The sequence below is a fragment of the Dipteris shenzhenensis genome, chromosome 7, assembly GCF_047967505.1.
Source record: "Dipteris shenzhenensis isolate YYH24624 ecotype China chromosome 7, Dip_SZ_1.0, whole genome shotgun sequence".
NCBI classification, from domain to species: domain Eukaryota; kingdom Viridiplantae; phylum Streptophyta; class Polypodiopsida; order Gleicheniales; family Dipteridaceae; genus Dipteris; species Dipteris shenzhenensis.
Window position 1 is genome coordinate 57,440,266 of NC_141602.1, and position 26,171 is coordinate 57,466,436.

Consider the following 26,171-nt stretch of genomic DNA (forward strand, 5'->3'; position numbering starts at 1 on the left):
GCACACACATGGGCAAAGGGCGTTCTCATTTGTCCACCACAAATCCTTTTCCCAATCGAATTGATTTGGAAGTTCTCACAAAAAGCTAGTAAGAGAAATAACAGTCTCTTCCTTCACCAACAAAGAATGGAAACGTGTTTAGTTTAATTAAAACGTATTAGGGGCAAAGGGTGTCCTCATTTGTCCACCTTAAATCCCTTTCCTTATCAGAAGTTCTCACAAAAGAACATTTTTAGACTCAAAATCTCCCCTTTCGAGCCCTCCTCTGACAGCATTCATAACAAAATTGTTCATCTTGGTGCATGTCTTGAAGCAATTGTTGATAACTGCATTTCTCAACAGCTTGCTGAAAAGACAGACAGCAGAGATGGCGTAGGGAAGATGATCAAAGGTCCTAATGATTACTCTCTAGTGGCCCCACTATAAAGACAAATACCTATAGGCAGAATACCATTCTATAACCTTCCAAATCAAGAAGTTCACCTCAGTAAAGGGAGGTAGAGAACATTAAAGAGTAAATAGCGAAATTATTGCACTAAAACAAATTACAAATGCTACAATATATATTGTACTTCTTTTACCTCACAAGGATTCATGTGCATTGATGTAAAACAAGGCTAATTGCATTGCTGCAAAGCATTTAAAAGAGAAGACACCAGATAGGGAAAAGCCATGCTGATATTGGATCGCTCAAGGAAACTTGAAAGAATATACATTCCACCATGTTCAACAAAGACCAGCTAAAACATTACATTGAACCAAAAACTAGCTTTGGTTTCCTGACTATGCCGGGAGAAAGTACAATATTTTTCACAATCAGACCTTTTTTTCTGTGTTTATCAACTGAGCTTTTCTCAGGTCTGACTCCGAAAGAAGCAGATGCTTTCCTAGCCTGGAAGATTAGAAAATTTTGTGACCAGGTTAGTACATGTTTCGACTTTGGAAAGGTGAACAAAACTACCACAAAAGATATTGAATGCAATCTGCTATCATGCAAACTACCACAAAATAAGTAAAAAAGGAATATTTTTTAGAAGCTACACAGGATTCATCAGCATAGGCAAACATAGAGTTCTGAGAGCTCCATGATCAGGGTAACACCAATCCCATCAGTGAAGGTACTGTACAGAGTATGACGTAAAGTCCACCACTATATACTTCACTCATTTTGTCGTGCTCAACAAAAAAGAAGCGCCATGTGCATTTAAGAGACTTGATGAGGATGAATCCAGAGCTTGGCTAATCAAAATTTAACAGATTCTTGGTACTCACAGATTCTTGGTACTCTCACCATATTGAGATCAAACTTGACCTTTTTTTAAAACGTAAGCAATCAGGAAAAATTATGCGAGTCCACAGTCTTCCAATTTGCAGCACAATAATTCCAGTTCACATGCCATTCGACAAACATGGGCATGCATGCATGCATGAATCAGCAATTTGCCAGAGAAAGCAGACACCGGTTAAATGAAAAAAAGCAAACCAGCTCACTCACATCTCTTGCAGTTACGCAAGAAGTGAGCTTTAGGTTAAACATAGACCTAAGGCTCAGCCTTCTCAAACTTGAGAAGAACATGTCCACTTGACTTATGTCCAATGTGTCGCACCTGTCAAAGTACTGCGCTACACAATTGTTCACATTATCAAAATGCAGGAAATAGATTATATTCTCTTATGCTTAAGGAACACGTAAACAAGTGTCGGCATTGGAAATACACCAAGAGAGAAGGATAGCTAGGAAATAAGAGAGAAACTACTTGGTAAATATTTGTGAAATTCTCAAGAGGCAAGACTAAGATTTAGCAAAGAGCAACTCTCATATCGCGAAAATAGCTTCCCTAATTAGATTGATAAGAAGCCTAACTTCTCACAAAATTATATAATTTATTAATAGAAGCAACCATGGGAGATGAAGGTGAAGAAACAAAGGATCTGCATCCACAAAACACAGGATATACTTACGATAACCCAACCTCAGAAACCAGGGAATCTGACAACTTTCTGATGACATGGCACAATGTTACCATTGGACCTATCACAAGATAAGCTTGTATTTGATTGCAACTCAATTGTTATTTTCACAACTCTAAATGCCAGGATGTGAGATGACAAAAAAAGAGCGAAAGTTCCCTTCAATAATCCCCTTGGAAATGTGCTATCATCTTTCATGCCTAAGGCCGCAAGCTGCTCTAAAGCATATCAAACGTTTGATGTCAAGAAAGTTCCCTTCAATAATCCCCTTGGAAATGTGCTATCATCTTTCATGCCTAAGGCCGCAAGCTGCTCTAAAGCATATCAAACGTTTGATTTGACATAGATGTTTGCCAGATGGTCCCCCATGGGGACAATAATGAAGCCAATGAAGCCATCTCAAATCTTACCAGATATTCAGGCATTTGAGACACTCAAGGCCAAGGCCACAATTCCAATGGAGACTCTTCAAAAAGCAGCTCTTCCACTTGTCCTGCGAAACAGAGCATCACACAAATAGCCGCCCACATGGACAAGTGTGCAAAATAGTTGATAAGACGTGAGTGGACATATGCCCCTGAAAATGTACCTTAACATGCTTGCTGCATGCACGAAATATAGATTCTTGGTGATAGCAATTATACTCTAGCTACCACGGTAATGAGGATGGTGTACATGAGCAAAAGATGTGCCCTATGTTCCTTTCACTGGATGAGAGAGCAACCATAGGTTGCAGCTGAACCCAGCAAAAAGCAATACACAGGATTGCATTCCTTTAAGTTATTATTAGCCCACCTGAATAACCAAAGCTACACAGATCAAAGGTATTGCCTTTAAGTATGCATGGTGACACCATAGAAGTGGAAGTAGATGTCTCTACCTACACAGACTACCGGTGTCAAGGAGTCAGTAAGTTCTGGTCAACTTCAATCCTTACCAGATCCAAACTGTATGATGTAAGTAGACTCACAAGTTTTGATTCACATGGAAAGCCAACCAACTGCCATGTCGTAGTTGGGTATGCATGGGGGTGACACATGGCAATGTGCTCTCAAAGAGCGTCTTTTGTATTTCAAGCTCTCCAAGTTTAAAGCAAATTCTCCCCTATATTGGGGGAGGGGGACCTCAGTGGGTACAAGGACCCAATCGGTTGTCGACTCTATTTCTCTAACCCCTACCTGTCTCTCCCTCTCTGTGGTGCATACACAAAGATGCCTCACAATACGGTTTAAAGGTCTCGTTGCGACTTGCACGATCATTTACTATTGCATGTTACATAATGCAACAACTAAATCTAGCTTTGGCTAGCCAACATCATGGGAGCTACCTGGATCCCATGCTCTCTTCCTGGTAACAGAGAAATTTTACTCATCCTTCGTTCCTATTTCTATTATGCCTAGTTACTACAAGTAGCTAGTAGTAGAAGTTCCTGTTGCAGATTTGAAGCAATTGCTACTTCAAGCAAGACTTGTTATACGGCTGGGCAATTTTCCTGTCAAGCAGTTACATCTATGGGTTGATCTGAATCAATAAGCACTCTGAAGCGACAACTAACTTACGCCTTTCAAGGTCAATACGCCAATGTCATCAAACCAAAGACGAAGTAGTGTAATTCAATTCGCGATACTCTATTGGACACGATTGGCCAGGATTGCATTGAGGACCAAAATTGAATGAAACACATGGCTAAGTAACAATGATGGAGAACAAACCGCCCAAATAAATGCAAGTCAATCATCAAATTGTCACTTTCATATAAGCATTCTATAACTTTGCCCTCCCTAATTTATCTTTTTGCATCTGCATATTCGCATAAGCCAGTTACAGTCAGCTTTCAAGAGGATTGAGTGCTCATGAACTCAGATGGCACAATTACATCAAAGTAGCAGTCTAGCTAAGGTGAGAAGAAATGTGTGAAGACAAAGGAGATTGTGTGCAATTGAACAATGACGGTCAATCTAAATCAGACAAATTTGATACTGTCGATTTGCAGAATTAGAAATTAATTCAATACATTGTCATCCCGGGCTTTGGGATTCTTCAGCACTGCCATATATAGTACAGAATCCATATTTTCAATCAGCTTTTCATTAGAATCAAAACTTAAAATCTACTTCAAATCATAGGCTCTGGTAACACGGTGTGTTCACTATTGACTGACTCCTAGAGACAGATGGAATTTAGGTAGAAGACCAGTAGTACGTCGTTAAAGGGAGTGATAGCTGATTCACCTTCTTCCCATGGGCTTAGTACATTGAGCCACCCTTGAACGTGGGAGTAAGAACAACGAAATGAAACTCTGAAGAGGACACTGTGAACATGTAGAGCTGACCCAGTAAGCCTAAGAAACAGTTCCAGCCACAACCAAGGCCTCAATGCTGCCCACACTGATGTTGTAGATCACTATGCAAGGCTAATGATGAGGCTAGTGCTGTCCACAGGCATACAGAGTAACTGCGTGAGTGAGAGAGATGAATGGAAGTGAGTATGAGGACTAAGAGAGCTGAGATATGGAGCTGAGAAACTGAGACGAGCTGAGTGAAAACTGAGAGACGAGAGCTGAAAGGTAAACTGAAAAGCTGAGCTATAAACTGGCAAAGAGCTGCTGAAACAGCATACCAAACCTCATCCCCGTTTGCTATCCAAAACCCCGTCTGTGTGCTGCGTTGACAGGCTGCCACCAATCGCGATTTGTACGGCTTTGTGTACAGCTGCTCCTGGCTGGTCTTGGTGCTGCACAAGGCTGGGAACTGAGGGCTGAAGGCAAGAGGACTGAATGGGACTGAAGGAAGTCCAAGAGCCCCTTATATAGGCTCCCAACCAACCGACTGGACCAGCCAACCCGGCTGACCAGCAGGTCAGTTGGTTGGCTGATTGGGCCTGCAATTGCAGCCCTACTGGCCAACTTTAGGGGGCTTTGAAGGCGCCTCTACCAGCCCTTTTTCTACATATGTGTGCTTTCCTTGGGGGCCTTTTTGGGCTCCTATCATGGGCTGACATACTCTACCTAATCCTCAAACAGAACACTCTAACCCACTGGGCTCTCCAGTGGGTACCCGTGAACATGGACATGGCCTAAGGCTGAGCGACTGACCTACGTAGCTAGTGCCTGACTGTCCCTGGACTAGGGCTCACAGAGGGGTCACGGCATACAACAAAATCACCTATTTACGGATCTACTAAGCACTTGTTGATGTAGCTAGTGTGTAACAATGCATCCAACTGCAGGGGTGCATGTGACACATTAGCAGCCACTCAAGGCTAATGCTTGGAACTACCAAACAGTTATGGATTACAAAAGGGTACTCGACTTGAATGTCCCTGCAAGTACAGCTGAAGTCCCTTTTATAGGGCTAGCAAAATGGGCTAGCACCTAACTGTATATGGACAACGGTGCCACATGACATGCCCTCGTTAAAAAACCCACTAAAACTACTGTATGTTCAAAAATACTGAAGAGACTACAACTATTGCGACTAATAGGTCCCATTATTTAACTGATTACCAATACTCATACAGCCCCCTCCTACTTATAAGGAAAATTTCCCCTCAAAATGGACAAAAAGAATACAACCGAGTAGGAAAGAGGATGTGTATGTGCTGTGAACAGCTGTGGATGTAGAGAGATCCAACTCAGCTCAACAGATGAGGAAATTCCTGCACAATACTCCCAAGCTGCCACACTGAATCCTCTTCTAGTAACCCCTTCCATTTAATGTACTATTCCCCCAAGACTTCATTTCTGAGGATTTTATCTCTATATCCCAAAATCTTTTTGTTGGATATGGGGAGCAATGGAAGGAACTTGGAATAAAATGAGGAGATAACAAGCTGCAGGAACTGAAGTTGTACTTGGAAATGGATAATGTGAAAGTACAAGAGATGGCCTATATAGGCCTCAAAGTCAACTTAGGACTAAAATATATCCGAAGTGTAGTAGGTGTCCCAATAGGACTAGGGTCCTAGAACTAATTGTCCTAACTAGCCTACAAGGCCATACAAGGGCTAAATGTCAACAAGCCACCATCCATGGTATGGCTGAAGTATCCTAGATATATCTCACATATACCTGGAAGTTATATCATGGTTGCACATATTCGTCTGTCATGGATATAGCAACCTATGATAGTACAGGGAAGCAAAATCACGTAACAAATGGTAAAGCTTGCCAAAAATCTTCAAACTTAGTGAAAAAGATCTGCTAAGCTGTCCTCTACGCGAACGTAGGACAACTGTATATCTCCAGCTGATAGTCACTCTTGAACATAATGGTAGTACACCTCAATGTGCTTGGTATGCGCATGAAAGACAAGATTACGCAACAGCCAAAGCAACTCTGGCTGTCAGTGTAGATCATGGTAGAAGATGCATGATTGACATCGATATCTCCAAGTAACTTGTGAAGCCAAACACACCATACAGTGGCTGTGAAGGCTGCCCTGTACTCAGCTTCACAACTCGAAGTAGCAACTGTAGGTAGCTTCTTGCTGAACAAAGAAATGCATGAAGAGCTGAGTATGAAACAGTTTCCATTGTGAGACACGCATATACTTACGCTCAAGGGGGTCATCAAGAGAGATGACGGCATGGAGACAGGAGGTCTATTGCTGCTTTGTGGATTTTCGTAAGGCTTTTGACACAGTGCCGAGAGCCCGACTTATCAGCAGACGCCTACAGGAGCTAGGATACGATCAGGAGAACCTAGTAAGTCATATCACTTTATGAGAATCTCAGGTAGAATTCAGACAGGTGCAAGGCCCTCCACCCACAAAAAAAAAAAGAGAAAAAAAAGTGGTAAGCAAGTGAATCCGCCTGAGGGCCAACGAGTTTGGCTAGTGTGGCATACCCCTTGTACAGTCGGGCTTGTAATGGTGGTCACATTGTGAAGATCGGGCCGGAGAAAAGGACCCCTAGGTGTGTGTAGGATGCAACCACCTCCACTGGCAACCGTCTAATGTGCAATGCTCTCTTCACATGGCTGCTCGGGACGTGCTGACGGTCATGACCTTCGGTCTTTCCAAGGTTAACCTTCAAGTCATGTGTCTCACAGAAGGTATGAAGCACATCTAAGGCTTGCTGGAGACCCTCTACCGAGGAAGAGTAAGACCACGTCATCTATATATAGAAGAATCTGGAGCAATAATCTGGCTAGAGAGCAACCAGCCCCTCCTAGGGTCCCAATAAAGGTTTCAAGCTCATCTATGTAGAGGCCGATGAAGGTTGGTGATAATGGCCGATGAAGGTTGGTGATAATGGACAACCTTGCTTGACCCCGATGGTGCTCATAATCTCCTCTGTCGGGGGGACTTCAAGCGTAGTTGACTATTACTGACTTTTTCGTCTCACCACCACCCCAAGAGCAAACCACACCTATCTATTTTTTAGTATATTGGCACCACTCACACACACTACTTACCATGGCATACACTTCGATCACAAATTAAAACCCGAGTACTCCATATGTCTCTCGATCTACTCAGAGACATTGACCACATACCACTCTTAAATGATCGAGCCACCTTGATCACACACTCTCTCCACAAGACCGCCTTGCACACTTTCTCAACCCCCACCTGTTCCATGTGCCCCCCACCTCTTAGCTCAGTACCCTGCAATAGCTAGTACGATGATGAGTGTAAGGCTTTACCCCGACAACTCCAACTTGAAACTAAGCATCATCTTCCGAGACATGTAGAGATGATACTACCGTCTGGTTCACCAGAAGAAGCCGGCTCTCGTTTGCCAGAACGAGTAGCAGTTAATAAACATTTTATTTAGTAACAGCTCCAAGGATTTCTGGAGGTCCTTGGGTGGCGAGCCCCATCTCCTCTCACGGACACCAAAACATGCCACCCCTATGCATGCACGCTTTCTAATGTCCCTAACCAACTAGTACCTCATCTCTCACATGTACTATGCCCCACTTCATGCACACTTTTCACAACCTACAACCGTAGTTGACGAAACAGCTTTGGCTTTATTTCTACGATGGAAATTAACTCTCCAAAGACTCTCCCTCACTCCCTCTCTCTGAACATACACTAGGGCCCATGACAAATTGTCGGGCTGGACCCCCCCGAAGGTCTTTATTCATTTCAGAAAATCTATTACAGAAATTCAGCTTCAGCTTGGAGCTGTCTCGTAAGTCTCTCTCTCTTAAACGTGAAAAGAATTCTTCTTTTACAAGAGCTTCAAGCCCCATTCAAATTGGCAACATGCCACTTGTCTAAAATCTAGACTAAAACCTATTACAAGCCTCTAAGGGCCATTCTGGAGTCTTCAAAGCTCTCGGTCACACGAACCGCCTCCTAGATGCTTGTCAGGCTCCCATTTCGCTTAGGAAAAATAATCCTTCCTAGTATCTGCAACAATTAATTAAAAGCGCACCACCATGGTACCCGTTAATTGTTAGCACTTTGCATGCAAATAACACACTGTGGACTAATCCTAGTCACGGTGGGCGTCCCCACTGAACACATGTGCACATCTAAACAAATATATATATATTTTCTCTGGTTGACCGGAGTCAACACTCTTGATTATAATTAAAGAGCTTTGACCAAAGGTCAAGGCGCCTTAATTATAGCCAAGTCTCTCCAACCGAAGTTGGCACATCTTGGTTAACCGGGGTTAACCCTCTTGGCGCATGCCAAGTCTTGTTGACCGAAGTCAACACTCTCTGACCGCAGTCAGGTTTACTTGACTAGTGTCAAGTATCTTTGACCGTAGTCAATCCTTTGACCATTAAAATAACTCTTTGACCATAATTAACACATATAAAACTCTTTAATTATGATCAAATAAATGGTCAACTGTACTTTGACTTAGGATATTTACATTGTGGTGACATCCCCTCGGCTTCTATTCAGTTGACCTAGCTTCCTTGTAAACATCCAAAAGCTGTGGATGATCGGATAACATGTCTTCGTCCATCCACTTGGCATCTAATGCCGTATAATTCTTGAATTTTACAAGATACCTGCAAAATTCCTTACCCTGAGGGCCTTTACGTACAGTATGGTACACAATTTGCTCTGGCTGAAGGACTTCCTCCAGCTCATCCACTTCTGGTGGATCTTCTGATACTGGTTCTGTAGGCTCTGGTCCCTGAAATTTCTTTAGAAGACTCACATGGAATGCATTGTGAATCCTCCAATGCTCTGGCAATGCTAATCTGTATGCAACCTCATTTATTCTTTCTGTAATTCTGAAAGGGCCATAGTATCTGGGAGATAACTTTGCATACACTTTCTGTTTGCCTTTAAACTTGCGGAGCCTAGCTTTTTCAAACCTCAAAAGTATCCAGTCCCCTTCCTTGAGATCTAGCTGTCTCCTATGTTTATCTGCAGCCTTTTTATGTTTCTCTTGAGACCTTTCAATTGCTGTCCGGACTTGGCTGTAAGCTGTCTGGAGGTCTCTTACAAACTGATCAGCTGCAAATATTTCATCTTTAGTCCTCAATATAGGTGGCAAAATCACCTTCCCATATATGACTTCAAAAGGGGCTTTCCCTGTAGAGCTATGTACTGTATTATTGTAAGCAAACTCTAGTAAGGGTAGGTACTTTTCCCAGTCTGAACTCTGGTCACCCACGTAGCATTTCAGCATATCCAAAATGGTAGAATTTGCTACTTCACTTTGACCATCTGTCTGGGGATTGAAAGAAGAAGAAAAATTCAGATTCGTCCCCATGTTATCAAATAAAGCTCTCCAGAATAGACTGGTCATTCTGGGATCTCGATCACTAACAATGGACTTAGGCATACCATGATGTTTAAAGATCTGTGCCATGAACAGCTTAGCCATATGATCTGCCTTTATGGTTTTGCGAACCGGAATGAAATGAGCTTGCTTGCTGAATCTATCAATGATAGTCCAAATCCCATCATTCCCTGACTTTGATCTTGGCAAATCAAAAATAAAGTCCATTGTAATACTTTCCCATGGTGCCTGAGGCACGGGAAGAGGCATAAGTAGGCCAGGTGCCTTCCGTCTATCGTACTTTATTTTCTGACACGTAAGGCATTCAGTAACAAACTGATGTATATCTTTCCGCATTCCTGGCCAAAAGAAATACCTCTCTAGTGCTAGAGTTGTTGCTGTAATTCCTCTATGTCCAGCATAGGGAGGTGCATGGCATTCCCCCAAAATCTTTTTCCTCATCTCCTGGGTGATGCATAGGCAATCATCTTTCATTAAATACCCATCTTTCAGGGAATAGTGACTGGTAGATTGTCCTTCTTGCATCTGCTGTAAAATTTCACCAAAATCAGAATCATGAGCATATTGTTCCCTCATGCCTTCCAGGTCCTGATGATAAGCAATAGTTACATTATTGACCTAGGGTCTTCGGGACAAGGCATCTGCCACTCTATTCCGAATTCCTGGAGTATGGACAATCTGAAAATGATACATTGACAGCATGTTTGCCCATTTCATATGCTTCTCTGAAAGCTTGGTCTGAGTCAAAAAGTATCTTAGACTTTGGTGATCTGTTTTGACAGTAAAATCTGCACCCAAAAGATAGTGTTTCCATGTATGGATGGCATGAATTACAGCTAATAACTCTTTCTCATAGATTCCTAAATATCTTTCCGCATCCCGAAGTCGCCTGCTTTCATAGGCTACTACATGACCATTCTGATGCAATGCAGCCCCAACACATTCTCCACAAGCATCGCAATCCACATCAAAAGACTGATACAGATCCAGAACTACCAGAATAGGCTCTGTAGTCAACTTTTCCTTGAGTGTATTGAATGCTTTCTTCTGTGATAATCCCCATGTGAAGGCTGCATTTTTCTTAGTAAGGTCATGTAATGGAGCTGCGATATCAGCAAAATGTCTGATAAACCTTCTGTAGTAAGAACACAGGCCTAAGAAGCTTCGAACTTCATGCACAGTTTTCAGCTCTGGCCATTCCTGGATGGCACGGATCTTCGCTGGATCCATTTGTATCCCATTCTTGGATATTATATGCCCCAAATAGTGGATTTCTTCCAAGAAGAACTCACTTTTCTTGCTGTTTGCATAGAGCTGATGATTTCTCAGCTCTTGAAACACTATAGCAAGATGTTCTCTGTGCTCTTCCTCTGTCTTAGAAAAAACTAAGATATCATCAAAGAAAGTACCCGTAAAATGCCTGTACTTCCGAAAGATGCGATCCATCATTCTATTGAATGTGGCTGGAGCATTTGTCAACCCAAAAGGCATCACTAAGTATTCATACAACCCGAATGTAGTGCGGAATGCTGTCTTGTGCACATCCTGAGGCTGTATCCTCACTTGGTGGTAGCCACTCTTTAAGTCTATCCTGCTGAAAACTGAAGCTCCATTTAACTGATCCAGGACATCATCAATGCGCGGAATAGGGAATCTATTCTTGATGGTCATTTTGTTCAGTGCGCGATAATCGACGCACATACGGAATGAACCATCTTTCTTTTGTACTAACAGTACAGGGGAACAAAAAGGAGACGAGCTGGGCTGAATCAACCCTTTGGACAGCAAGTCCTGTACCTGAGCCATAATCTCCTCTCTCTGAGTCGCACTGACTCTATAAGGGGGTCTGTTTGGTGGCTCACTACCAGGCATTAACTCTATCTGATGATCTTCTGGTCTCTCTGGGGGTAACTCCCCTGGCAAAACATCAGAAAAGCAATCTTTAAAGTTTACCAGAAACTGAAACCTATCTTTGTCTGCATCATTCATTTCAGCATGCATATCATTCTCTTTTTCTTTTACAAAAACCATGTACGCAGAAATTGCAGACTTTATTGCTTTACCGCATGAAACATCAGATACAATGGGGATAGTATCCCCTTTATTCCTGGCAATCAAACGCTGATTTTTCCCCCTATGCACAAACTCCAACACTCTTTCAGGAAGAGTCAACTTCACTGCCTTGCGGTGAAACCAAGGCATCCCCAAAACTACATCATAATGTTTCAGTGGAGAAATGAAGAAGTCTTCCTGATCCACATAACTCTGAACATGTAGACGGAGCTTCCCTATCAAGGGAGTAACTGGCACAGGATTCCCACAAAACATTTGATCGGCATCCAAAGCCCTGCCTAACTCTTCCGTCTTTATTCCCAGCCTCAGGGCTAGATCCTCTGATATGAAATTATCAGTAGCCCCTGGATCAAATAAAATTAGCGCTTGCTGGTCTCTAACTTTGCCCCATGATAGCAGCAATTCTCGTTCTTCTGGGTTCAAAGCATGACCCAGTATATCAGGAATTCCCCCCGCCATTGGCTTTTGCGGTCCTCGTGGCTTCTCTGCCTCTTTTCCCTTCGATGTTGAAGGCTTTTCTGGACATTGGGCAGCCACATGCCCCTCTTTACCGCACCTGAAGCATTTCCCATCTCTACGGAATTCCGCTATCTGTTCAGGGGTGAATAGAGATTTGCCCTTATAGGTCTTTGAGAACTGAGTACCCCTCGACTTCTGAGGCTGAAACCCTTTCTTTTCAGCCTTGGGGAACTCTTTCTTTTCTGATTTTGTAAAATCAGATTTCTTTTTATCAGCACGTCCTGCATGCAAGGATGGCATTGTAGATGGATCTTGTAGCGGCACAAGACTCGCTACTGAGGCTGAATGCATAAGATCTTGAATATTCTTTGCCCCCAAAGCATTCACTACTGCCTGAATTCTTGGAGTGAGACCTGCTTTGTACTTCCTCATCTGGGTACCTTTGGAGATCTTTTTGAACGGTGCAACCTGCAAATAAGCATCCCAAAACTTTTGGTTGTACCCATCCACTGTATCTCCTGCATCCATGTGCAAGCTGTCCCAGTCTTGAAGAACATGGTCTCTAAACTGTTTAGGCATGAACTGCTGGTAGAAGGCTTTCTTGAAGCCCTTCCACTTTCTTGGGGCTGATCCATCTGTGGTCAGTGCACTCCACCATGCACTAGCCGTTGCTGTTAAGTGTAGGCTGACCATTCTTAACTTGGAGGATTCTGAAAATTTCTCAGTACCGAATGCAGCATCAAACTGTCTGATAAACTGCAATGCTTTGTCTGTATGACCATACTGTCCATTGTAGGTCATAAACTTAACAGATTTTCCTCCCTCTTTAAATTCCCTGGTCGCTTTGGAAGACTTTCTCTTCCCAGACTTCTCGTGTTTCCTTCTTTTCCTGGATGGTTTATCTGATAAGGAAGAAGAAGACACAGAAGTCGAACTCGAGGTAGACGGTGATGGACTAGGAGATCGGTGATGACGCCTCGATCTCTTTTTACTATGGGACCGTCTCCTATGAGATCTATGAGATCTCTCTCTCTCAGACTGTACACGAGAGTGTGCCTCTGGCATTGGCACGTCATATACTGGATTAGGCATAGCTTCTGCTGGAAACAAATGCTGAGCCCTGGGATCCCTTTTAAGATTTTCCAGCTCTTGTATACGAGTGCGTACCATTTGTTCAAATTCTTGTTGAGTTTGTGGCACATTCCTCTGTCTTGGATGCACATCCCTATCTTGAGAATCCCACTGGATAGGTGATTGATCCATATTCTGAGATCTGCAGATTTTCTCACACAGTGCGGGTAACTGATGCACACTACTTTTGCTTTTCCAACAGAAAAAAAAAAGTACCTCAACAAGAGGTGTTTTGCATTCACAATCTATGCCAGTACTGGCTGTCAGTTCAAGGCATATACCCACACAATTTCCAAAGCATCAACAATTTATATTCCCCTTTTTCTGGCTGCTGCAGATGGCTTCAAAAGGCATCTGTTTCCCCTTTTCTGTGCACAAAGGCATGCATACTCTTTTTTCTGCAAATCTCTGTTTTCTCTGCTTTTCTCTGGTTTTCTGCTACTTTTCTGACAGTAAAAGTCTGACAGGCAGGAGAAAATTGATAGCCGAAACTGTCTCTGCAACTCTCTTTTTTTTTTTTTTTTTTGAAAGAACAGTAACCAGATGGAGTAACTGCTAGTTAGTCTAACCAGACTAACTGGTTCTGGTCTGGTTAGTCTGTGACTGGATAGTTACTGTCTGGTCAAACTGACCAGACTGGTTCTGCTCTGGTCTGGTTTGGTTGGGCCAACTAACTGGACATCTGATCAAAGTCCAGCTAACCAGACTTACACTAACCACAGTTTTACCACCTGTCTGCCACGTGTCAGTGCTATGTCAGCATCTGAGCTGACTGCCACCTGTACTGCCACGTCAGGAATCCACACGTGTCTGCCATGTCACCTGCCACGTGTCAGATTACACACGTGTGCCACATCAGCACCTTGCAAGACCTCTGCCACGTGTCCTGCGCCACGTGTCCCGCGCCACGTCAGCGCCTGCAAACCTGCCCAAACTTTGGTCATGGTCTGTTCGTCGTCGCGCGTCGCGCCCTGTTCGTCGTCGCGCGTCGCGCCCTGGGTGACCGTCAGTCTTAAGTTTGCACAGGAGCGGTGCGTTACAACTACCTCCACGCCTCTTTTCGCAACCCACGCTACAGCGCCTTCGTCACCTGCGAAAATCTCCACGGCACCCTGCGTGGGCTTTCCACTAGATATATGCATAGATCTTGGGCATGACATGTCCAATCATAATGGTCCTGTAGTTTTCTGCGCTTATGGGATCTCCTGTCTTGCATGGGGATGATGCTGTTAAGGGTCCAAGTGTGTCGGAAGCATGTGCAAACCGCTTCGTTGAAGAGCTTCACTAAGATCAAGGGAGGTATTAATCCCGTATGCAATGAATTCAGTATGTAGGTCCTCATGATCTGTGGCTCGGCCGTTGTGAAGCTTTAGGACTGCCTGTTTGACACCAAGAGGGGCTGGTTGCTATCTAGATCATTGCTCAAATGTCGTGGTCTTACTCTCTTTGTCACAGAGTGTCTCCAGCCACACTTAGACACGCTTCATACCTTTTGTGAGACACATGCTTTGAAGGTCAACCATGGAAAGACCGAAGGTCATGATCTTCAACACGTCCCGAGCAGCCATGCACAAAGAACATTTCACCTTAGACGGGTTGCTAGTGTAGGTACACATACCCTCCGGGTCCTTTTCTCCGGCCCGATCTTCACTTTGTGACCAACATTACAAGCCCGACTGAGTAAGAGGTACACTGCACTGGCCAAACTCGACTGGTAGTGTTTTCACTCTCACTTGCTGAGACCTCACCGTACACGGTCTTCTACCCCGACATCATAGATATTCAAGCCGCGGGGAAGTTCTCCTTGTTTGGGACTTCAAGGCAAGGACATGTGCATGCCACATATCACTTCTGGATTTACGTGATGATTCTATCTTATTACCAGATGTTGATATAGATGAGGTTGGGATGTCTCAAGTCTCCACAGACAAAGGAGCCCTAGTCACATCCTATGGACATGCACTACTGGACATGGGCAAGATACCATCTATAATGGCCTAGATCATTACCCGACCTCAAGCAGGTTCACTTGCTTCCCACAAGAGGGGGGGGGGTCCAGCGTAGTTGACTATCTCATGGAATCTCCTGCCTTCAGTTCACATATTACTGACTTTTCGTCTCACCACCACCCCAAGGAGCAGACCACACCTATCTACTTTTTAGCATATCCACCCCATTGCCTACTCAGATACTACGTTGCCACCCGCACACAATACTTACCATGACATGCACTTTGATCATAAATTAAAACCGGAGTACTCCGCACGTCCCTTGATGTGCTCAGAGACATTGACCACATACTGCTCTTATAGGTGGTACGATGACAAGTGTAAGGCTTTACTCTGACTCGAAACTAAGCATCATCTTCTAAGTGAGGCAGAGATGATACGTGAGTACCGCTGTTTGGTCCGTCGGAAGAAACAAGCTTTTGTTCACCGGAAGGAGTTAATCACCATTTTATTTATTAACAACTCCGAAGATTTCTGGCGGAGGTTCCTTGAGCGGCGAACCCCATCCCCTTTCAAGGACACCTAAACCTGCCACCCCTATGCACGCATGCTTTATGATGTCCCTAACCAGCCACTACCTCATCTCTCACGTCTACTACGCACCACTTCATGCACACTTTCAAACACGCAACCCTGAAGCTTCACAATGGTCGAGCAAAAGATCACGAGGACCTACGTACTGAATTCATTACATACGGGATTGATTCCTTCCCGAAACCTCACCATACGCAGCCCTGACATGGATATTTCAAGCCGCGGGGAAGTCTCCTTGTTTGGGACTTCAGGGTGAGAACATGTACATGCCAAGTATCACTTCTAGATTTCCATGACAGCCGGGCCCAAGTCACATCCTATGGACATGCACTACTGGACATGGGCAAGATACATGATCTTATCATCTATAATGGCCTGGATTGCTAGGTCTCCTCAGGTGGGTTTGCTTGCTTGGGCGTAGTTGACTATCTCATGGAATCTCTTGCCTTCACTTCGCATATAACTAACTTTTCCGTCTCACCACCACCCCAAGAGCGGACCACACCTCTCTATTTCTTAGGATATCCGCACCACCACCTACTCGGACACTATGGCACACACACACTACTTACCATGACATACACTTTGATTATAAATTACAATGCGAGTACCCCGCATAGGCTCAGAGACATTGACCACATAGCGCTCTTATAGATCGAGCCCCCCTGATCACACGCTCTCTCCACAAGGCCACCCTGCACACTTTCTCAACTTGTTAGGGGATAGACCCGTCGGAGACAAATTGGGCTCAAGTTGAGAGGCTTCAAGTTTTGATGCTTTCATGGACGATTCGCCGAGAACCTTAAGTCCCACTCCAAATAGTCATGGCTGAGTTCGGGGCATCCCCACCACAACTGATGCAACATTTCAAGTATGTGTCTTGCAACAGAGGACTACGTAAGCTTCCTTGGTTGGCTTTAGCCTCCTCCATGACACTAGCGGTGACCAAAGGTGTTGAAATGCACATACATGCGGATGGTTTGAGAACTTGGGGCTCCACATAGATACGCTACCTCCCTTCCAATACAACGTTGAGGCCCCCTCCATCTCGCTTACATATCACAAGGTGAACCAAGTCATCCGACAGGATCTCTCACAGTTACACACATTCAGGACTTGGTTGGCACCTCGTGAGCTCCTTGTGAAGCTCAGCTTCTATAGAGACCACTACCTACAAATCTTAGCAAAGGACTTCATCGATCTTCCTGGATACACACGGATGGATCCGCCTGGATACGAAGACCCGGCCCACGTAGTGGCTCCACCCCTCAGTTCATTATATCAGTTTCTTTCAGTCTCATAGACCCTTTTGGTCTTCCGAAGACTTTTAATAAACTTTCTTTCTTTCTTTCTTTCTCACCTTGCATATACGTCGAATAGAAACAAGTACTCTCACGAGGGCGCTGCTCCTCCCCATTGGAGGGCCCAATCATCGTCAAAATTCTGCATGCATTGCACCCATTTGCATTCTTGTAAGCCTGGTTCTTCACACACGATGCCCCCCGAAGACATTAATTGTCACGTGCATAAGTGCAAGGCACACGTGGCACTAACATTGGCTACACAGTCATTAATTTAGGGCTATCCTATTTACAAGCTAGTTGGATCACCCAAGGTCGGCCCAAAAGACTGACCAGGTCGGGTCAAAACGACCCAACCAAGTAGGTCACTTAGCAATTCTCATCATCCCTTGGGACATCCTAATCACAATCATGGAACTGCTCTGCAGTTTCTACTGAAGAAGATTCACCATCAGACTATGAATAGCGCAGATTACCACATCTTCACAAAAAGAATATTTTTTTAAGTGAAAATCAATTCTAATAGAAGGACTTTTTCCTTCCAATACACGTTTTGACTACTTATGCTGTAAGCATTTGGAAAGCCAAGGCTTTCTATATTCGTTCAAGATATCTAAACATGTTTTCCTTTCTCTGCCGAGGTGAGATTTCTATTTCATTTTCAAGTCTCCCAGCCATATCAACACATGAAACAGAAAAGCGCGTGGCATCTTTGTCGCTGAATGCTCCATATTTGATAATTCCCAGCCCCTAATGCATATATGAAAAGACTATACTGACTATTACACTAGAACTAGCTGGAAATGATTGCATGAGCTCCCGGCGCTATCATCTGATGGGACCATGGTTAGCATTACCAAGTGTTTCTTGTTAGATATGCTCAATGCCCCACCCTCCCCACCCTCTTGGTAACCACCAGTGATCCAAGGTGCTCAAGTTGTAAGGCCCCCATACGAGGAGAAGCCATGTGTGAGCCCGGGACACTAGATGAATCCTGACTTGCATGTCAGATGAGGTCTATCAATGAGACCGTTGATGATAGAAAGGTGATTGTGTGGGAGCCCCTTGCTCTCACTGGGATTTGGGGGCCAGCTGGCCCCCAGCTAGGGGATCCTAGGGGGACCAGCGGCCCCCTTGGTGGGGGTTCGGGGACGAGAGCCCTCGAGGCAACGGTATAAATATACCATGGACAGCTAGTCGGTTCCACCGACTAGCTTGACTGGTTGGCTCCACCGACTACGTTGATCCGACTACCATCCTAATAGCTATAAAAAGGTGTCTAGATCGCCATCTAAGCTCCACTTTGGGAGCGCATGGGTGGACGGAGCCATCATCTGTACTACATCAGTATTGAAGGAAAATTTGTTCGTCTCTAGTTTGCTATGTACTCTCTATTCTTTGTTCAGTTTCTATTCCGCTGCGCCGTGTAATTTAACATTTCTCCCCCAAGAAAGAAAAGAATCTTGGCCTATGCATATCTTATACTTGATAAATTGAAAGTAGCTCAGGTCAATCCCGAAATTTACCATCCAAAAAATATGTAGCCTTGATGTGCCAAGACATAAGCTTTGTCATGCATACCATGTGGCTGCATGCCTAGTTACATTTTAGTAGCCTACAAATAAGTGCCAGTGACATGCATACAGCTTATCAAGAAACCAACCATGCCACAGTAAGTTATGTTCCCATGATGTATAAGTTGCACAACTTCAAGAAGTATACCCCAATGTTCGTGGAAGGCGATATCCACCAATACGCACACGCTTCAGCGCATGTACCTTCATAGAAATCATAAAAGTCATGTAAGCCTAAATTTTAAATGTCTACAAGAAACAAAAACAAATGATTCCATTTTAATTACCCCCTACCGAACCCACAAGGATGGAGAGGGGTATTAAGATACACGTTTTTTCAAGCAGTCTTTTGAAACTCATCAACATGTATGGTGAATCAATCTAGTAAAATAGAAAACTGTGAAATATCAAACCAAAACACATAAAATAGGCCTATGAGATCACTCTCCAAGAAAAAGCTAATACGTAGGTGTCTAGGAGGAATCGCCTCAATGCAAGAAATGTAAAATACTGATTTTCATGTGAAATCCTAGTTCTCTATGAGCACGTATTATTGATCTCATGTTTCTTTCTTTCAAAACTTCAATTAATATGTGTATTGCCCTTTGTGCTACACTGATCATTCATTTCACATTAATCATCCTCCGCAATGGGACAACCAGCCTTTCTATTTTAGTTTCCCTTAGATCCCGGTGACTAGTCATCCTTAAAGCTGTAATGACTATTTACCTCCCATCGTAGTGCTCATGGTTGTTAAGATTCGTGTGTTTTACAAGTAAGACACATTCAACACTTTAGGCACGTATAATTCTGTCATGACTCTCGTCCTGTAAGTGCCAAACGTCAAGAGGAACTTGCTGTCCATTGCGGCTATCATTGATCGTGACCTCAAAGTTCTCATTAATAAGAATGGTGCAGAAACCTTGGATGCTAGTGGCATAGTCATTAGAAGGGGCAAAAGCACAACAATATCTATGAACTTTCAGCTTACACTGCTCATGCCGATGTGGACACAAGTAAGCGCTGGCCTGAAAGGTTTGTCCATCTAAGCCTTATTGCATAAAGAGAGATGCAGGAACTGGGATGGTGGCCAACATACCAGTACAAACGGATTTGCCATATGTGAGTGAAGCTTGTATGATGGGCAAGCAGCATTAGCAACCATTTCCACAAGAGGCGAGGAGAGCACAGTAGAAAGATTTGGATATATTTCTTGAAGACTAGGCCTTTTCAAAAATCAAAAGAATAGCATGCAATGGTTGAGAATGAATCAGGCAAGAAGTTTTGAAGACGAGATCGTATCAAGGTCACACATCAAATGAATTATCAAGTTACTGCAAGCGGCACGAAATCAAGCGACAGAAGGCCCCTTCCCATACACTATGATAGAATGGAGTAGCAGAACGCAAAAATCATGTCATCTACAAAATGGCGAGGAGTAAGATCAAAGGCCATACACTACAATAGAATGGAGTAGCAGAATTAAAGTCATCTACAAGATGGCGAGGAGTAAGATCGAAGGAAAGGATCTGCCAAACACTTTCTAGGCCGAAGCATGTAACACAACAATGTACATCCCCAACCAAAGCGGTAAAAGGGGCTGACCCCTCAACCAGCTTACATCCATAGTCCATGTCATACTCTGCCACATCAGCAACACAACAGGACAGATCCAGCAGTACAAAAGTCAGCAGAAGACAAAACAGGTCAAAAAATGCAGAGTTGAGTTTTTCTATGAAAATGTCAATGCATTGAACATTGATCGTTCACCAAATTGGTCAACGATCAGCATTGACCAGCCGACTAGGGTCAGCCAGTCAGCAGCCCTATCTATAAAACCCACCAGTCCTCTCTTTTTCGAAGATCTTCATCAGTCCCTCCACGTTCCCCTCCTTCAAACAACAGGATCCTCCCTCACAAGAGCAGCAGCAGCCCCTCCAGTGGTGGCTCCACCTGCAGCAGCATGCCCCAGTGCAGTAGCAGCACCCCCAGTAGCATGGGCAGCAGCACCTTCAGCCACAATAGATGCAGTCCACACAGAAGCCCCGCACCAACCCCAGCAGCCCACACAACTCTCTCAGCAGCAGATACCATAGTCTTCACAGGATCATATTTACCATGGGGACAAATCAGCCATAGCCTCTACAGTGCCATCTCAGCCATGGCCTCGGCCATGGATAGCTTCACAGCCTCAGCATAGCACTTTGGTGGCACTCAGATAAGCCCTCTTCAATGAGGAAGACTCACATATGTACAAGGGGGTATTACTGGTGTTGCCACCCTCATGAGGGCGTTTAGATCAAAAGCAAAAGACTATTGGAAACTGGGGAAAATAAAAAATCGATTTGGTATCTGACAATAGCTTCCTCCCAAACAAAAACATTGTAAAGGATATGAGATCAATTTTCATACAAGAAATCCTTCTAGACAATAAACGTTACAATTCCAAAACTCAAGTTGATTAGTGAAAGAACACAAAGACTCTCCCCAAGAATTAAATATCTCACAGAGACAAATACAAAGACTACGTTGCAAATATCGAAACAATTTTGTAAATACATAGAAATTCAAATAAGCATCACAATGGACTTGATCCCTATCAATCTAGCAACCCTGTAAAGGAAAACAACCAACCGAGATTAAATCAACTTTGTCATGCTCATCCCTACAGACTTTTACAGGCTCATATGCCTACGGGGCTTTTTGCATTGTACAAGGAAAACTGTAAACTATCAATTCCCTGCTACAGACACAACATTGACTACCTAAAGGTGCTGCTTGAACCCGGAAAGACTCTCATGAGCAACGAATCGACTCTTGGCACAGACAACCACCTGCATCACTGAGAACTTAATCGACTCTCATGTTCGCAGACTGTGTCTCCGTAGCAAAAGCGTAGCATTTATATAACTGATGTCGCTCCTGCGTAAGAATGCCGCCCAGCAGCTAAACTACATTGGAAACTAGCCTGAAATTGCTCCTATGTTTCACCAGTGTCAAAGGGCGCCTCCGTTAATGATTCGGCCACCCAATTGCTCCAATAATCAACTGATGGCCACTTTGCATCAGGTTATGCTTTGCCATAAGCACAAATCGATTTTATCTTGCAAACACCTATCATCAAGGTTTGCAATTCCAAACAAAGCTCCCTCAAACCAAGATAGGAAAGCTCGAAAGTAGATGACCTGTCAAATTTGCAGATTCCGAAAAAGTTGCAGAACATGAAAAAAATCCTCCAACGATCAGAATTACTACCAGGAAAAGAGGGTGATTGCTCAAACTGAGAAAAAGAGGGAATTCTCACAAACAGCATCATGATTAGGGTTTCTTCTATAAATCCTACCTTATCCATAGCAGACAGGTGCATTCTCAACAAGTGCATGAATTCTGCTTTGTGTGAATACAAAGTTCCAAACTCCTAGGTTGTGCCCAACCTTAAAAGCATTCATGCTCTTGGACACCCTATGCAGCTTACAAAATCACTACCTATCTAATTGAAAGTACCATCAAATAATTTAACTTAAGAATCTTTAGGAGGGGAACAGAAAATGCATACATACATACATATAGATAGATGAATCCAGAAACATGCCCAAACTCATCCTCTGAAAACACAACAAATAGTGGAGTTTCAATCTCCTGACAAGTCACTCACAAGCTTGAAAACCATATAACAGGGACTAGCTACTACATATTTATTTATTTAGCTATGGATTAAAATTTAAGATGCTGCTCACATCTCAATGTCTGTGATATGTCCAACACCAAGAATCAATCCTAGAGAAGGCTATATGTTGTAAATGCATGTCCCATGTTATGATGTCAAGAAAATCTGAAGAAGAAAAACTTCTAAGATTCTCAGAACAATCATCATGAGGAGACTGGCTTGAACGTCCATGGGACTCGAGAACATGAATTGACATTGCATGATTTTGTGAAGATGTACCAACTATGATTCTTTGCCTAGGGAGACTAACCCAAAAGACGCAAACGTAGAGAGGATAAATGAATTATCCTCATCCATAGAAAACAAGAAAATGGAAGACTTCAATACATTTTATTTTTTTTGCTGAAAATGTATCAAGATATTAATGTCCCAACATGAGGTGTGTAAACAGGAAAATTTTCACCCGTGATGAGACAAGAAGGCAAAAAGGGATTGATAATTTCTTTAAAAAAGATATGTTGTTGACATGTATGATCAAGCTGCCTTTTGAGTTAGAATCCTATTAATCATGAGAACAAGTTTCAAAGAACGAAGCAGCAACATGGACCACTGTTGATGATTTAAGGAGGATGACAGTTCAATGATGCTAGGGGAGGAGACCCTACTTAACATAGTACCAATTTGTACGTAAATTAAGATAGCACCCCGTTTGAGGGGTAGAAACCATTTGTGGGGAAGTTATGGTGAGGGTACACTTTGGAGGAAGTTTCGGATGGTACCTAGGAAGTCATGGTAGTACCCATTCAATCAAATATATCCATTTCTCATGGGGAAGTTATGATAGTGCCCTTTTTCAAAGAAAGTTTGACACATACCAATAGTTCCCTTAAAGGAGAAGATACAAATGGCGCACTAGTAGCTACTTTACAACCTTATGCATACTTGACCATATTCGGATTTCCTTTTGATGGTTTTAAATTCTCTCTCTAGCAGTTCCACTTGCTCAGCCCTAAGGCTGCTTCTATTTGGTGATTGCGTTTTAGAAAGTTTTCTGAGATATCTGGCTGTGATCTTCTTATATGCTAGCAAGGAGAGAGATCTTGAAAAACTATAGCCATGTTGCTCCAAGATTACCGAGGAACACTGAAGACAAATGTATATGATGACAACATCACAAAGAATAAGAGAAAGGGCTTGAGAAGATCCAAATGGTGTTCATTTGTTTGTGTCTCGCATTAATAGATGATATCATAAACATTTCAGGGTTTGTTAGAAAGCATGAGCTATGTTCATGCCTTTAAGGTTGTTGTATCTCAATAAAGAAGGGGTTCAATGGATGATGTCATACTTGTTCGATGGCATGAGCTATGCTCAAGCATCCAAGGTTGTTTTATCTTAAATAAAGATAGGAAACAATGTGTGGTGTTGTTGTTTTGGGGAGGACTGGGGGCGAGGGGGGATATGGGAGGGTTTCAGTGTTTCTCTCTGGGTGGGTGTTTTTTTTTTTTTTTTTTTGGGGGGGGGGGGGGGAGGGTCCATTGTTATTTTGTGGTAAAGTAACTTAATTCTAGGGGAAGTTTGTGTGGTCTTGAATATGCGTTTATATCAGTGTATAATAAAATTTTGAAACTGATGTGTACTCTATGACCCATATTAGTTATGACGCCACGATATGTGGATAACTGTTCATTGTCTATTTCTTGAATTACAAATTGTGTTCCCTTGGTCAGAAATTGAATTGTTGTTTTGGACACTATTTCTACTATTGGTAATTTGGAATAAATCTGGTGATGAGAGACAATTTGAAGGGAACATACGATATCTGTTGACCAGGAGAAGCTTGAAGGAAAGACATAAGCATTGGAAAGACACTGGCAAATGATGGGAGATAAACATTGACTTGTACATCTTGTTGCAAAACAGTACCTTAGAATCTCTGGTTACAGGAGAGACATGACTGAGGGAGGTCTAATAAGTATTTCAGCGTAAACATTGACCAAACTGAGACGAGAAACCCTGCTACAACTAGACAACCTAAATGGGGTTTGCATTCAGTTGCCGCCACAACACAAATAGGTACCCACAAGATAAACAAATTAATATTCCTAGGGCATTATTGAGGACATGCAGACCATTTTCTATCAAGACAGTGACTTGCATGGTGTCATGTTCTCTTGGGCCATCATCGATGATTATTGGGCCAAAAGCTCAATGTGTGGAAGTGCTCAGGACCTGTCGACAGTGCCATGTCCTTCAACACTGTTTTTTGAGTGATAATGAGTAGAATGATTAAGTGGAACCAGGATCAGAGCCAATTGTTTAGGCAATGTTCTTTACTTAGGAAGCAGTGATATGTCTTACAAAAAGAAGCAACACTCAAGGACTGTTCAATGATGGTTGGTGAATAACCTCACACCACAGAAGGCCTAAATGAATGTAGAGCCCCCTTCTACATAACTACACAAATAGCAAGATCCAGCAATTTTGCTGGAAGAAAGGAAATGGTGAGGCAGCAGCTGTACCTGTCAGCTAGATGAAAGAAGTAAATGCTGAGGCAAAAGCTTTGCCTGTCCACTAGATGGACTTCGTACAAAGTCAAAAAACGTCAGCTCAAGATATTCTGAGATAGCAATCATGCCAACAATTATTCTTCTGAATCTCATGCCAAGACCTACTCGTTAATGAGCTAGAACACACTCTAGTCTGGATTTTATCTCCCTATCTTACCTAGATTTTTGTACAAGCCAAAAGAGAGAAATCCTCTAATTGTCTCTATGATTGCTTTCTTGTTTCCCCTTGAGAATACCAGGTAATTGTATGAAAACAATGAGGCCTTTCTGATAATGAAAATATATTGACTTTTAAAAACGGCAGTGCATATATAGAACCACCTCAATAGATCAAAGCTATAGTATACAATAGAGGCAAGTTCATCAAAATAAGCTTTGCATTTTCTCTACTTGCCATGAATTGCATTCCATTTTTATCAGTTCTTTGAATTTGGTTCAAAATAGCTGGGAGTAAAAGGCAAAACTTTTGTCAAAATACAAACCTCCAATCCTGCATTCTCTACAAGATTGCGAACTTCATGGTTACGTCCCTCAGAAACCTGGAATACAAGACAAATGATTCTAGGATCATGCCAGTAGAACCAACAAAACCAGCACAATGCTTTTTTCTCGCTTACACACCACAATCCGCAATCTCTTCTTGGTATCATCTTTGTCCCCATCAATCAGCTCAACAGAATCAGGAACACACTGCACTCCTTGAACTACAGTCCCATCAGCAATAGCCTGAAGCTGTCGCTTTGTAACCTTATCTCCAACTGCAGCAATGTATCTGCATCATCAATTTTATTCAGGTGATAAAACAAATGCTTCTAGTACAGACAGGGCAAACGAAAAGAACCTATGATGTCATGAATCTCCAGGCACACTAAATTTCGAGAGCAAAAGTGGTCGAAGAACAAATATACTAGTGCCAAAAATTAAAGTTGAAGTTAAATTCATCAATGCATACGAGGCCAGCACATGCATGTACATCAATAAAACTTTCAGGTTACGTTCAAAACTTGACATCATAAACTTCAACAAATAAAACATGGCATCCTTCAGAAAGAGTTCGTTCATAAAGACATAATAACTTCAGTGACCATTTGCAAATTGACCATACATTGCAGATTCATACATTGAGCATTATACATTTATGCACCCACAAGTATACTCGT

The 26,171-nt window shown here is 42.9% G+C and overlaps 1 protein-coding gene across 1 annotated transcript in view; it reads right to left on the reverse strand.

Annotated features, from left to right (window-relative positions):
* Positions 1-605: 605 nt before the first annotated feature.
* Positions 606-26,171, reverse strand: part of SVR1 (pseudouridine synthase family protein) — a 75,456-nt gene continuing 49,890 nt past the window's right edge. Inside the window, exons 7-10 of the mRNA XM_087376978.1 lie at positions 25,633-25,783; positions 25,494-25,550; positions 18,923-18,978; positions 606-892 (exon numbers count right to left, since the gene is read on the reverse strand). Of these exons, the coding sequence (XP_087233104.1) occupies positions 817-892; positions 18,923-18,978; positions 25,494-25,550; positions 25,633-25,783 (340 nt within the window). The 3' untranslated portion in view covers positions 606-816. The remainder of the gene's footprint in view (positions 893-18,922; positions 18,979-25,493; positions 25,551-25,632; positions 25,784-26,171) is intronic.